The sequence below is a fragment of the Littorina saxatilis genome, linkage group LG12 (assembly GCF_037325665.1).
Source record: "Littorina saxatilis isolate snail1 linkage group LG12, US_GU_Lsax_2.0, whole genome shotgun sequence".
Lineage (NCBI taxonomy): Eukaryota > Metazoa > Mollusca > Gastropoda > Littorinimorpha > Littorinidae > Littorina > Littorina saxatilis.
This window is the reverse complement of record NC_090256.1, coordinates 38,081,107-38,093,991: the sequence shown is the minus strand read 5'-3', so window position 1 is coordinate 38,093,991 and position 12,885 is coordinate 38,081,107. Positions and strand designations below refer to the sequence as shown.

At 45.3% G+C, this 12,885-nt stretch overlaps 1 protein-coding gene across 3 annotated transcripts in view; it reads right to left on the bottom strand.

Moving 5' to 3' along the window:
• The window catches only part of LOC138981874 (dual specificity tyrosine-phosphorylation-regulated kinase 2-like), a 56,473-nt gene that overhangs the window by 6,341 nt on the left and 37,247 nt on the right, over window positions 1–12,885 (bottom strand). For all 3 annotated transcript variants that reach the window (XM_070355013.1, XM_070355014.1, XM_070355015.1), the window contains exons 9-11: window positions 10,426–10,638; window positions 3,400–3,558; window positions 197–385 (exon numbers count right to left, since the gene is read on the bottom strand). In XM_070355013.1, coding sequence (XP_070211114.1) covers window positions 197–385; window positions 3,400–3,558; window positions 10,426–10,638 — 561 coding nt within the window. The remainder of the gene's footprint in view (window positions 1–196; window positions 386–3,399; window positions 3,559–10,425; window positions 10,639–12,885) is intronic.

Genomic DNA, 12,885 nt, shown 5'->3' with positions numbered 1-12,885 from the left:
TCTCTATGTCTGTCTGTCTCTCTCCCTGTCTGTCTATCTGACTGTCTGTATGTCTCTATCTCCCTCTGTCTGTCTGTCTCTCTCTCTCTCTCTCTCTCTCTCTCTCTCTCTCTCTCTCTCTCTCTCTCCAAACGACACATTTCTTTATCAAAGGCACAACTGTATTACACCCCAAGACTCAAGAGACTGAGTAGACCTTAGGTTTGTGAGGGTCCCCAACTCCTGTGAGAGATGGTGTGGTCCTTGGGTCCCTAGTACATGTACTTGCACTCTTGGTGCCGTGTCCTCGTAGCATCCAGGGATGTTGCAGGGCTTCTGACGCCGTCATGCGCAGTGCGGGGTCAAAGATCAACGCCCTCTGCATAAAGTCTAGGAACACGGTGTCCTGAAAACACACATGACACGAAATCATCAATGGTTATAAAAAAAAAAAAACGTATTGTGTAAGGCCGACTTGCGTGAGTATCTGGCTGTCAACAGAGGCACTGAATCAACACCTTCAGACTCAGTTCACAAGTGTAGTTGCTGCGGCAGGGACTGGCCACTTACGCATCGGCTTACATAGTCACGGTAGGCGCTGATCCAGCACCACCTGAAACAAGAAGAGCAAACGCTCGATCGAGTCACTTTCGCAGTTCTGAATATTATATGAGGCATAAGATGGACAGGAAGAAATTGCTATTCACAACACAATGAGTCACGTTCACATAAAATTTGAGCCCGGTCACTTTTATAGTTTCCGAGAAAAGCCCAACGTTAAGTTGTGTGTTGCCGAACAGAAAAGGCTAGTTATCTCCCTTGTTTTTCTGATAACGTTCGTAAAAGGCTACAGATGTAAATACTTTGATGTAAAGAATAATCCTACAAAGTTTCAATCACATCCGATGAACTTTGTCAAAGATATAAAATGTCTAATTTTTCCTTTGACGCTGACCTGTGACCTTGAAAAAGGTCAAAGGTCAACGAAACCATCGTTAAAGTGTAGAGGTCATTGGAGGTCACGACTAAACAAAATATGAGCCCGATCGCTTTGATAGTTTCCGAGAAAAGTCCAACGTTAAGGTGGTGTCTACGGACGGCCGGCCGGACGGCCGGCCGGCCGGACAGACTAACACTGACCGATTACATAGAATCACTTTTTCTCAAGTGACTCAAAAATCATCTCGGGTGCTGATCCGTGGCCCCACGGGACCGACGACTGCCGACGAGGTCGCCGGGGGGCTGATAGCTCAGTTCTTCTTCTTCTTCGTTCGTGGGCTGAAACTCCCACGTACACTCGTGTTTTTTGCACGAGTGAAATTTTACGTGTATGACCGTTTTTTACCCCGCCATTTAGGCAGCCATACGCCGTTTTCGGAGGAAGCATGCTGGGTATTTTCGTGTTTCTATAACCCACCGAACTCTGACATGGATTACAGGATCTTTTTCGTGCGTACTTGGTTTTGTGCTTGCGTGTACACACGGGGGTGTTCGAACACCGAGGAGAGTCTGCACACAAAGTTGACTCTGAGAAATAAATCTCTCGCCGAACGTGGGGACGAACTCACGCTGACAGCGGCCAACTGGATACAAATCCAGCGCGCAACCGACTGAGCTACATCCCCGCCCGATAGCTCAGTTGATAGAGCACTGGATTTGGGATTCTGGGGTCAAGTTTCGAATCCAGGCCTGGACAGACACGGGTCAACTTTATGTGCAGACTCCGGGACGGTACCCATGTCCCATCCCGCTCTTGAATCACCACGGTGGCACGTAAAAGACCCCGGTCATTCTGACAGAAGTGCAGAAGGTTGATTACATCTAGGAAATGCGACTCTTCAGTGTTGCTGCCGACTTTCCACTGGGATGAAGTGAACCGAATTTTCTAGCAACAGGATAATAAAGAAATGAAAATGAGGTACGTTTGTGATTATATGTGAGAGCACTGAGTAGCACATCAGTTGCAATCCTCTCTTCTCGCACACGCATGCAATCACTGAGCAACAGAACTGAATTATAGGACTCTCTTATCAAAACTCATTTTCTCCAATGTTTTGGGGTGGCATCAACCCCTTGACTGTCGACAGTTCGTTAAAAAATCAATCAATAAAAAACCCACCTTACCTACGAAGTATGACAACGACATCAAAACTGAGAAAAATGATCTCCAGGTGAGGCAATCGTCTTGCTGCAAATTCAAACGGCAATTTACAGCAATTGTTTCCCTTTTCAGAGTATTAATGTTTTTATTCATAGAAAAGTACGCAAGCCCACCGTATTGTAGCATAAAAAAAACCAAGAAAGGTATGTTATTTTTAATTGTGACAAAATAAAACGGGGCGGTCACTGATCAGTTACCAGTGACCGTCACGTTTTGTTATTTATCCTACATACGTGAGAGAGACAGATAATAATCGTTCAAATCACACGTGTGTATATCATGTAAATGAGGTCATGTCAAGCAAGTCTGGCAGGGACCTGTTTTTCCACTGCTTATGCTGCCAAAGTCACCGAGACAAACGTCATTATAGAAACACAAATTGCGCTCGCTAATTACCCTCGATGATTCTTTAGAACTAACACGTCACGCCACACTTTCAGGGTGACGTTTCTTTGCTTTGACGGCAGGGCCGGACCCAGGGGGGGGGGTTCCAGGGGTTCCGGACCCCCCCCCCCCCTGGAAAAAGCATGTACCTTGCTTTGATTGGTTTTTTGTTGTTGTTTTTTTTAAATAAATTTTGTGTGTGTCTCAAACAAATTTTATTCAATGTGAACTTGAATCCGATGAGAAAAAGGTACCCCCCCCCCCCCCACAATGCTGCTCTTTACCCTCAAAACAAGGCCCAGAATGCACCAGATTGCACAGATTTTTACCGTTTTTCATAAATTTTCCGGGGGAGCATGCCCCCGGACCCCCCTAGTTCGCGCGCCTGCTTTGCAGGCGCGCACTTGTGGCTTCGCCACTTCGCTGATTTGCCCCCCCAAAAAAGGAGGAACCCCCCCCCCCCTTACAACTCATTTGGTCCGGCCCTGTGACGTAATAGATTGCACGAGGCTTTAGAAGAGATCGAGGTTCCAAAACAAGCGTCTTCAATTTAGCTGCCTCGAATGCAGGACATTTTCAGTAAAATACACGTAAGTACAGTATGTAGGATAAACAGAATACTACATGGCTTGCTGTTTCGTACCAGATTTACACTCGTTGCTTTTTCAAATAGTGAACAGCTCGCTTTCGCTCGCAGTTCAATATTTATAAAAACAACTCGTGTAAATCTGGTACGACACTGCAAACCATGTAGTATTCTCTATGTCTCAATTAAACGTTCCTGTAACATATCTTACTTTTTTTTTATATTCTTAATTTTTATTCACGTATTGTGGCAGTCTAGGGGATAAAAGAGGCTGTTATACTGTACCTACCTCAGTGTCTCTGAAGAGGGAGGCCAGCGTAATGCTGGAAGGAAGGCCACGCTGCATCTTCCTACTGGGGTGGCTGAGGTAGCGGGGGGTGGTGCCTGAGAAGAACTTCTCGGACCGCTTGCATCTGTTGATCATGGATTCGGGTGGCACGCCCAGCACCTGAACGGTGATAAAAAGGGAGAATAATCGTTGGTAGGATATGAGTTATAGGTACATACAGAGTAACTAGCATGCCACCAAGAGTGGACAGACGAACATCTCTTTGTCTCTCTCTCTCTCTCTCTCTCTCTCTCTCTCTCTCTCTCTCTCTCTCTCTCTCTCTCTCTCTCTCTCTCTCTCTCTCTCTACCTCCCCGCCCCCCCCCATGCACACACCTAAATCATGGCAGCAAGCTGATCGTGCTCATCGTCCCCAGCGTAGAGTGGGCTTGCTGCGAAGAGCTCCCCATCTCTCTTTCTCTTTCTCTCTCTCTCTCTTTCTCTCTCTCTCTCTTTCTCTTTCTCTCTCCCCCCGAACAACCCCCCCCCCCCCCCGCCTCCATAACACCCCTCCCCCAACCGACCCATCTCAATCAACCACGGCAGGCAGCTGGTCGTGTTCATCGTCCCCAGCGAATAGCCAGCGCTTTCTCTCTTTCACCCCCTCCCCGCCCAACCCCCCTCCCCCTTCCCACCTCAATCATGGCAGCCAGCTGGTCGTGATCGTCGTCCCCAACCTCCGGCCTCTCTCTCTCTCTCTCTCTCTCTCTCTCTCTCTCTCTCTCTCTCTCTCTCTCTCTCTCTCTCTCTCTCTCTCTCTCTCTCTCTCTCTCTCTCTCTTACATACATAAAAAGCAAATAAGCCTACAAAACCGCTCCAGTCCAACCACATTCCGCGTACACAATCATTACTTCCATCCCCATTTCGAAATATCGCAACAGGACCTCCAGATATATAACACGATCATATGTGTTCTCTGTTTGCATGTTTGTCCAGTGTCTTGTCCCCACATAAAGCATATTAACTCTACCTGTCCCAAGATAGGCCAAATGGTTCTAAGAGGACGTTAAAACTAATTATCATCATCATCATCTCTCTCTCTCTCTCTCTCTCTCTCTCTCTCTCTCTCTCTCTCTCTCTCTCTCTCTCTCCCTCTCCGGCCTCTCTCTCTCTCTCTCTCTTTCTCTCTCTCTCTCTCTATATATATATATATATATATGTATAGGTTACAACACGAGTGGTTTTTTATATGGCTTGTATTTCAGTCAAGACCCAGCGGATGAATATCATCGGGAGACACGAGCCTCTGGCGAGTGGCTCTCGATTGATATTCCCGCTGGGTCTTGACTGAAATACAAGCCATATAAAAAACCACGAGTGTTGTAATCTGTATATCCCATTCTACCATCAAACACAAAGTGTAGACTACTAGCGGCACTGTTGCGATCTGTGCAGGGTAAAACTGTTGCCAGCGAGACTTAGCCCTTTTGCAACCTTAAACTAAGTGACCGTCGCTGAAAAAATAAAACGAATGAGTGCATCGATAAGTACGCGGTAACACTACTTTCAGACCATTTAAAAGCTTTAAGTAAAGGTTCATAAGTTGCAAGAAAGTAATGAAGTCGAATAGAAATTAATTTAGTTGAAGCGCACAATTCTTTTGTTTTGCGTTTCAGGTCGGCAGAACGGGCGAAACGGGTTTGGGACCCATTTGGCTTACTCGATTCAGAATCGATTCCACGTTGTTTTTCTCGAACGTGTGTAATTAGGCTTATTGACAGAGAAGCAAATTTTAGGGAACAAATATGTAGGTTTAGATTTAACCATTTGCTCCCTATTTGAAATGTATCTACGTGATAAACTGTTTTGCGAGTGTGTTTGCATGGATGAACTTAAACTGGTATGGTGTGAGGAAAACGCGACCGACACGTCTGTCACCGCCGATTGATTGCATTTTGAAGGAATATGACTGGATTACGGAAAAATATGTGGACTTACTGCAGAGCCAGGCAAAAGAGTAGACTTGCTCGCAAAACACGTGAAACAGCCGATGTTTGATAGCTGAAGGCGCACACCAAAACACACTACCGACACTCTCAAAAGTCGTCTGCTAACGATGCAAGGGGAGGGTACTCGTGTTTTTGTTTTGGTTCGCTAGCATCTGGTTATCTTGTAAGTTGAATGTTCGTTTTTTTCGACCTGCATTGCTTTCATAATGAAAGAAACTTTTGCTTATTGCATCTCATACATCAGATCAGTTCTGAGATTCATTTTTGCGTGCAACTGATATGGTTTTCTGAGCCGTGCAATACGATTTTAGAACTTCATACAAATGTGTCACATTGTTCGGCGCGAGGTCAAAGGTCGGGAGGAAAGTAGTCCTTTGCCCAAATCGGAATCTGCACTATCATATATTTTTTGGAGTCCATGATGTATTTATTGATATGTTGTATTTTTATAGCTCAATAAATACATCATGGACTCCAAAAAATATATGATAGTGCAGATTCCGATTTGGGCAAAGGACTACTTTCCTCCCGACCTTTGACCTCGCGCCGAACAATGTGACACATTTGTATGAAGTTCTAAAATCGTATTGCACGGCTCAGAAAACCATATCAGTTGCACGCAAAAATGAATCTCAGAACTGATCTGATGTATGAGATGCAATAAGCAAAAGTTTCTTTCATTATGAAAGCAATGCAGGTCGAAAAAAACGAACATTCAACTTACAAGATAACCAGATGCTAGCGAACCAAAACAAAAACACGAGTACCCTCCCCTTGCATCGTTAGCAGACGACTTTTTTCAGCTATCAAACATCGGCTGTTTCACGTGTTTTGCGAGCAAGTCTACTCTTTTGCCTGGCTCTGCAGTAAGTCCACATATTTTTCCGTAATCCAGTCATATTCCTTCAAAATGCAATCAATCGGCGGTGACAGACGTGTCGGTCGCGTTTTCCTCACACCATACCAGTTTAAGTTCATCCATGCAAACACACTCGCAAAACAGTTTATCACGTAGATACATTTCAAATAGGGAGCAAATGGTTAAATCTAAACCTACATATTTGTTCCCTAAAATTTGCTTCTCTGTCAATAAGCCTAATTACACACGTTCGAGAAAAACAACGTGGAATCGATTCTGAATCGAGTAAGCCAAATGGGTCCCAAACCCGTTTCGCCCGTTCTGCCGACCTGAAACGCAAAACAAAAGAATTGTGCGCTTCAACTAAATTAATTTCTATTCGACTTCATTACTTTCTTGCAACTTATGAACCTTTACTTAAAGCTTTTAAATGGTCTGAAAGTAGTGTTACCGCGTACTTATCGATGCACTCATTCGTTTTATTTTTTCAGCGACGGTCACTTAGTTTAAGGTTGCAAAAGGGCTAAGTCTCGCTGGCAACAGTTTTACCCTGCACAGATCGCAACAGTGCCGCTAGTAGTCTACACTTTGTGTTTGATGGTAGAATGGGATATACAGATTACAACACTCGTGGTTTTTTATATGGCTTGTATTTCAGTCAAGACCCAGCGGGAATATCAATCGAGAGCCACTCGCCAGAGGCTCGTGTCTCCCGATGATATTCATCCGCTGGGTCTTGACTGAAATACAAGCCATATAAAAAACCACTCGTGTTGTAACCTATACATATATACTAGCGGAAAAAAGTTAGGGACGGGCCACTGATTTCCCCGCTGACTTTCATTTGTTTAAAACACCCTGTTCTTTCGTCAGCAAAATCAAATGGCTGTCGCATGCTACACACCAATGGGTAGGTTATACTGTGTTAGCAGGAAAACTGCACGGGACTCCCGGGCGCAGAGCTGCAGCACGTGACTAAAATAGCAAAATCGCCAAAAAGTAGGCTGTTGTTTGGCGTGCGTATGGGTAGAATAAGGCAGGTAACATGGCAAAATTGTTGTGCACATGCAAGGACAATCCTTCGAGTGTGAATTGTGATCACGAACTCGGCTTTATAAGCCGCCGATTTTCTGCGAGCTGCCATCTCCTCACCATGCCTGCCAGACGGAAGCTGACAACATTCAACCGAGGAAGAGCAATTGCCTGGCTCCACGACGGCGTATCCAAGTGCGAAGTGGCCAGGCAACTTGGGGTATCGCATTCAGTCATTGTAAGGCTGAATCAACGGTTCCAGACGACAAACAATGTCGAGGAGAGGCCCAGGTCGGGTCGCCCCAAAAAGACTACTCCTAGGGAAGATCGTTTCATCCAACGGCAGGCGCTGCAGCACCGGGCCACCACCTGCAAGGTCATCAGAGGGCAGTTACGGGAGGCCACTAACATCAACGTTAGTGAGAGGACCATCGGCAACCGCCTGCATGACGCCCGGCTGCGGAGTCGTCGTCCTGCTGTGCGTCCCCTGCTGACACAGGCTCATCGCCGGGCTCGTCTGGCCTGGAGTCGCCGCCACTTGAGATGGACGCGCCGGGACTGGGCTCAGGTCCTATTCAGTGACGAGTCCAGGTTCAACCTGTACCATTCTGACGGCCGGCGCAAGGTCTGGAGGCGTGAGGGCGAGCGTTATGAAGACGACACAGTGCATGAGAGGGTGGCCTTCGGCGGGGGCTCTGTCATGGTTTGGGGGGGCTTCAGCCTTCATCAACGCACCCCCCTGTACCATGTGGTCGGGAATCTCACTGGTCAACGCTACAGGGACGAAATTCTCGCCCCTATTGTCTTGCCGACCCTGCAGCAGATTGGCCCAAACGCCGTGTTTCAGGATGACAATGCTACTCCTCACAGGGCCAGGCTTGTCAACGACTACATCCAGCAAACCGGGGTCGTCAGGATGGATTTCCCTGCCTGTTCGCCAGACATGAACCCCATAGAGCATGTATGGGACGAACTGGACAGGCAGGTGAGGGCCAACCACCAGCCTCCCAGAAACCTGCAGCAGCTGCTGCAGATGCTCCAACAGGAGTGGCAGGCCATTCCACAGGCCTTTTTCACGAAGCTTATGAACTCTATGCGGTCAAGGTGTGGTGAACTTGAGCGCAAACGTGGCGGACACACCCATTATTGACCTCATGAAAGACTTGTTATGTTTATGTGTGACCCCTCTGCTGTTTGTGGACATGAATAACCGAATCGGCTCGATGAAATAAACCCAAATTTTGCAGTTGCGTTGCACATTGACTGAAGTAAACGTGTTCCAAATTTCCGTACGATATGTTCATTCGTTCTTTTGCTGTGATTGCGTGTGTGAACCGTCCTTAACTTTTTTCCGCTAGTATATATATATATATATATATATATATATATATATATATATATATATATATATATATATATATATATATATATATATCTCTCTCTCTCTCTCTCTCTCTCTCTCTCTCTCTCTCTCAGTGGTTCTACGGAATGGATCGTCTTGAGATTGTGAACTCGTTTAAATATCTCGGTGTAACCCTTTCCACCCAACTGAGCTGGAACATTGCAGTAGAAACAAAGACAACCATGGCGAAAAAGGGAGTGATCGAAATCGTTAGATTACTGAACAGACTTGGCTGCCATTCGGCAAAGGTGTTTTTCAAACTGTTTGACGCACGGATCGCCCCTATGCTCTTGTATGGTTCAGAGCTATGGGGATATGGAAAGTATGACTCTGTGGAAAGGGTCCACCTGTTTGCGTGTAAAAAGTTTCTGAAAGTGACAATTCGAACTCCAAACAACATTGTGTATGGTGAATTGGGAAGACATCCGCTGTATATTAACTCTGCAGTCAGATGTGTGAAATACTGGTTTACACTGCTGAAGCAACCTGATTCAAGATATTCCAAGATTGCATATAAAGCTTTATGTAATTTGGCATCGAAGGGCCACACAAATTGGGTCTCACATGTGCAGAGTCTTTTATGTTGTAATGGTTTTGCTGCTGTGTGGATGTACGGAATGGTTGGGAATGAGAAGTGTTTCTTAAAAGAGTTTAAAAGACGTTTACAAGATTGTTTTTGTCAAGAATGGTTCTCCTTTTTAGAATGCAGTGAACGTTTCGACATTTATAATTGTTACAAAACATGCTTGAAAAAAGATAAATACATTGAATTAATCGAAGATATTAAGTACAGAGTTGCTCTTACTCGTTTCCGTGCAGGAGTATCCGAAATCAACGCTCACAAGTTTCGGTACGCACCAAACCAAACGACAAGAAACTGTCCTCTCTGTACAGCTGATAAAGAAGATGAACACCATGTTGTATTTTTATGTCCTTTTAATTTTATCAAGACCTTCGAGCAAAGTATTTGAAAATCTCGAACTCTAAGACGCTGCAACAACAACTTGTGTATTTCTGTGGCAGTAATGAGGATAATGTGATGAACAGCTTCAGCAGATTTGTGTTTTTCATGTTACAGAAGAGACGAACCCTTATAAATCGGGTTCAGTGACATGTCATCAGGGTCTTAATGTATTTGTTGAATTTTATGCTCGACTATAATTTATAACTGTGCAGATACTATTGCTGTTATTTGAACAACTATTGTAAGGGGCTGTGGCCTTAGACAATTAAAGATTTGTTCTTGTTCTTGATCTTGTTCTCTCTCTCTCTCTCTCTCTCTCTCTCTCTCTCTCTCTCTCTCTCTCTCTCTCTCTCTCTCTCCCCCCACCCACCTTTACTACCCCCACACGCCTCACATCTATTCCCCACCCACCTCAATCATGCCCCAGCGAAGATGGGGCGTGCCGTGAAGAGTTCCCCCTCCCCTCTCTCTCTCTCTCTCTCTCTCTCTCTCTCTCTCTCTCTCTCTCTCTCTCTTACACACACACTCTCTGTCATAAACACACACACTCTCTCTCTCCCCCTCCCCACCCACCTCTACTACCCCCACACACCCCACACCTATTCCCCACCCATCTCAATCATGGCAGTCAGCTGGTCGTGCTCGTCGTCCCAAGAGAAGAGGGGGCGCGCTGTGTAGAGCTCCCTATCTCTCTTTCTCTCTCACACACACTCTCCCTCTCTCACACTCTCTCCCCCTCCCCGCCCCACTCCCTCTCACACCCCTCCCCAAAGCCACCCACCTCAATCATGGCAGCCAGCTGGTCGTGCTCATCGTCCCCAGAGAAGAGGGGGCGCGCTGTGTAGAGTTCCCCAATGACGCAGGCCAGACTCCAGATGTCGATGGCACAGGTGTAGCGAGTGCCCATGATCACCTCAGGCGCCCGGTAGTAGCGAGACTGGATGTACGAGTAGATCTGCTGCTGCTCGTAGCATGACGACCCAAAGTCGATAACCTGATAAACAGATAATTATACGAATATCGGTAGTAGCGCGATTAAATGAACGTGTAGATCTGCTGCTGCTCGGAGCAAGACGACCCAAAGTCGATAACCTGAAAAACAGATAGTTATACCAATATCGGTAGTAGCGCGATTAAAACTATGATTTATGAACGTGTAGATCTGCTGCTGCTCGGAGCAAGACGATCCAAAGTCGATAACCTGAAAAAAATATACCAATTTCGGTAGTGCTTAGCGAGACTGGAGGTAACTGTAGACCCAAAGTCGATCACATGAAAAAAATATACCAATATTATATTAGGGGGGGGGGGGGGGGGGGGGGGGGCAGTTAGCAAAGGTGGTAGAGCACTGGACTTGTGATCCTGTGGTGGCGGGTTCGAATCCAGGCCGGGACGGACACGGGTCAACTTTATCTGCAGACTCAGAGCCGGTATCCATGTTCCACCCCCGTGTCACCACAATGGCACGTTCACGACCTCGGACGTTCTGCCATAAGTGCTGGTGGCTGATTAAGCCTAAACACGCACACACCTGGGTAGCGCGACTCTTGTTGCTGCTAGCTTTCCATTGTGAGGAAGCGATCAGAATTTCCCAGCAAGGGATAAGAATTTCTCAGCAAGGGATAATACAATAAATGAAATGAAATATGTTGTCTTTTGTTTTTGAAGGGCATTGGTGTAGAGGCTAAGCCGTGGACGGATTTGGAGGAATGAGGGTCTTGGCCATGGGGGACAATAATAATAATAATAATAAGAATAAATGAGCATTTATATAGCGCAACATCATAACTTTACAATTATGCTCTTTGCGCTTGACACATTTAAAATTAAAACACAGTTATACAAGCATTTACATCTACATTCATAGTCAACAACGCTTAATTAAAAGCATACACCATCAAAGATACATTACAAAAGATTCTTCCACTAACTAAATAATAACAAGAAGAGCAAACGCTCGATCGAGTCACTTTCGCAGTTCTGAATATTATATGAGGCATCAGATGGACAGGAAGAAATTGCTATTCACAACACAATGAGTCACGTTCACATAAAATTTGAGCCCGGTCACTTTTATAGTTTCCGAGAAAAGCCCAACGTTAAGTTGTGTGTTGCCGAACAGAAAAGGCTAGTTATCTCCCTTGTTTTTCTGATAACGTTCGTAAAAGGCTACAGATGTAAATACTTTGATGTAAAGAATAATCCTACAAAGTTTCAATCACATCCGATGAACTTTGTCAAAGATATAAAATGTCTAATTTTTCCTTTGACGCTGACCTGTGACCTTGAAAAAGGTCAAAGGTCAACGAAACCATCGTTAAAGTGTAGAGGTCATTGGAGGTCACGACTAAACAAAATATGAGCCCGATCGCTTTGATAGTTTCCGAGAAAAGTCCAACGTTAAGGTGGTGTCTACGGACGGCCGGCCGGACGGCCGGCCGGACAGACTAACACTGACCGATTACATAGAGTCACTTTTTCTCAAGTGACTCAAAAATAGGTAGTGAAAAATCACTAAACCAACAAATAACACTAAAATTAAAACACAGTTATACAAGCATTTACATCTACATTCATAGTCAACAACGCTTAATTAAAAGCATACACCTTCAAACATACATTACAAAAGATTCTTCCACAAAGTAAGTAATAAAAACATGAATAAAATAGATGGTGAAAAATCACTAAAACAACAAATAACACTACATGTAGCCTACTGATGGACTGAGAAAACAAAATCAGGGGTTGTATTTCCTGAAGAGGTGCGTTTTAAGTGCTCGTTTGAATGCTTGGGGTGACTGAGAGTGGCGGATGTGAAAGGGGAGAGAATTCCATTGTGCGGGTGCGCAGAAAGTAAAAGTGCGTTGTCCGTATGTTTTGGTTTTGGTGTGTGGAATGGTAAGGATGCGACAGTCAGAAGAGGCACGGAGTTGTCTTGCTGGAGAATAGACGGTGAGGAGTTCAGAGAAGTAAGCAGGAGACGAACCAGAAAAGAAGTTAAAGCAGAGGGTAGACAGTTTGTAGTCAATGCGGGCTTGAATAGGTAACCAGTGCAGTGTGTGAAGAAGTGGTGTTGCGTGATCTCGTTTTCGTGCTTTGAGAATGAGGCGTGCTGCCGAGTTTTGGACTTTTTGTAGTTTATGCAGGAGGTACAGAGGACAGCCAGAGAGAAGAGAGTTGCAGTAGTCAAGTTTAGAAAGAACAAAGGCACAGACAAGAGTGTTAGTTGTTTGAGAGGAGA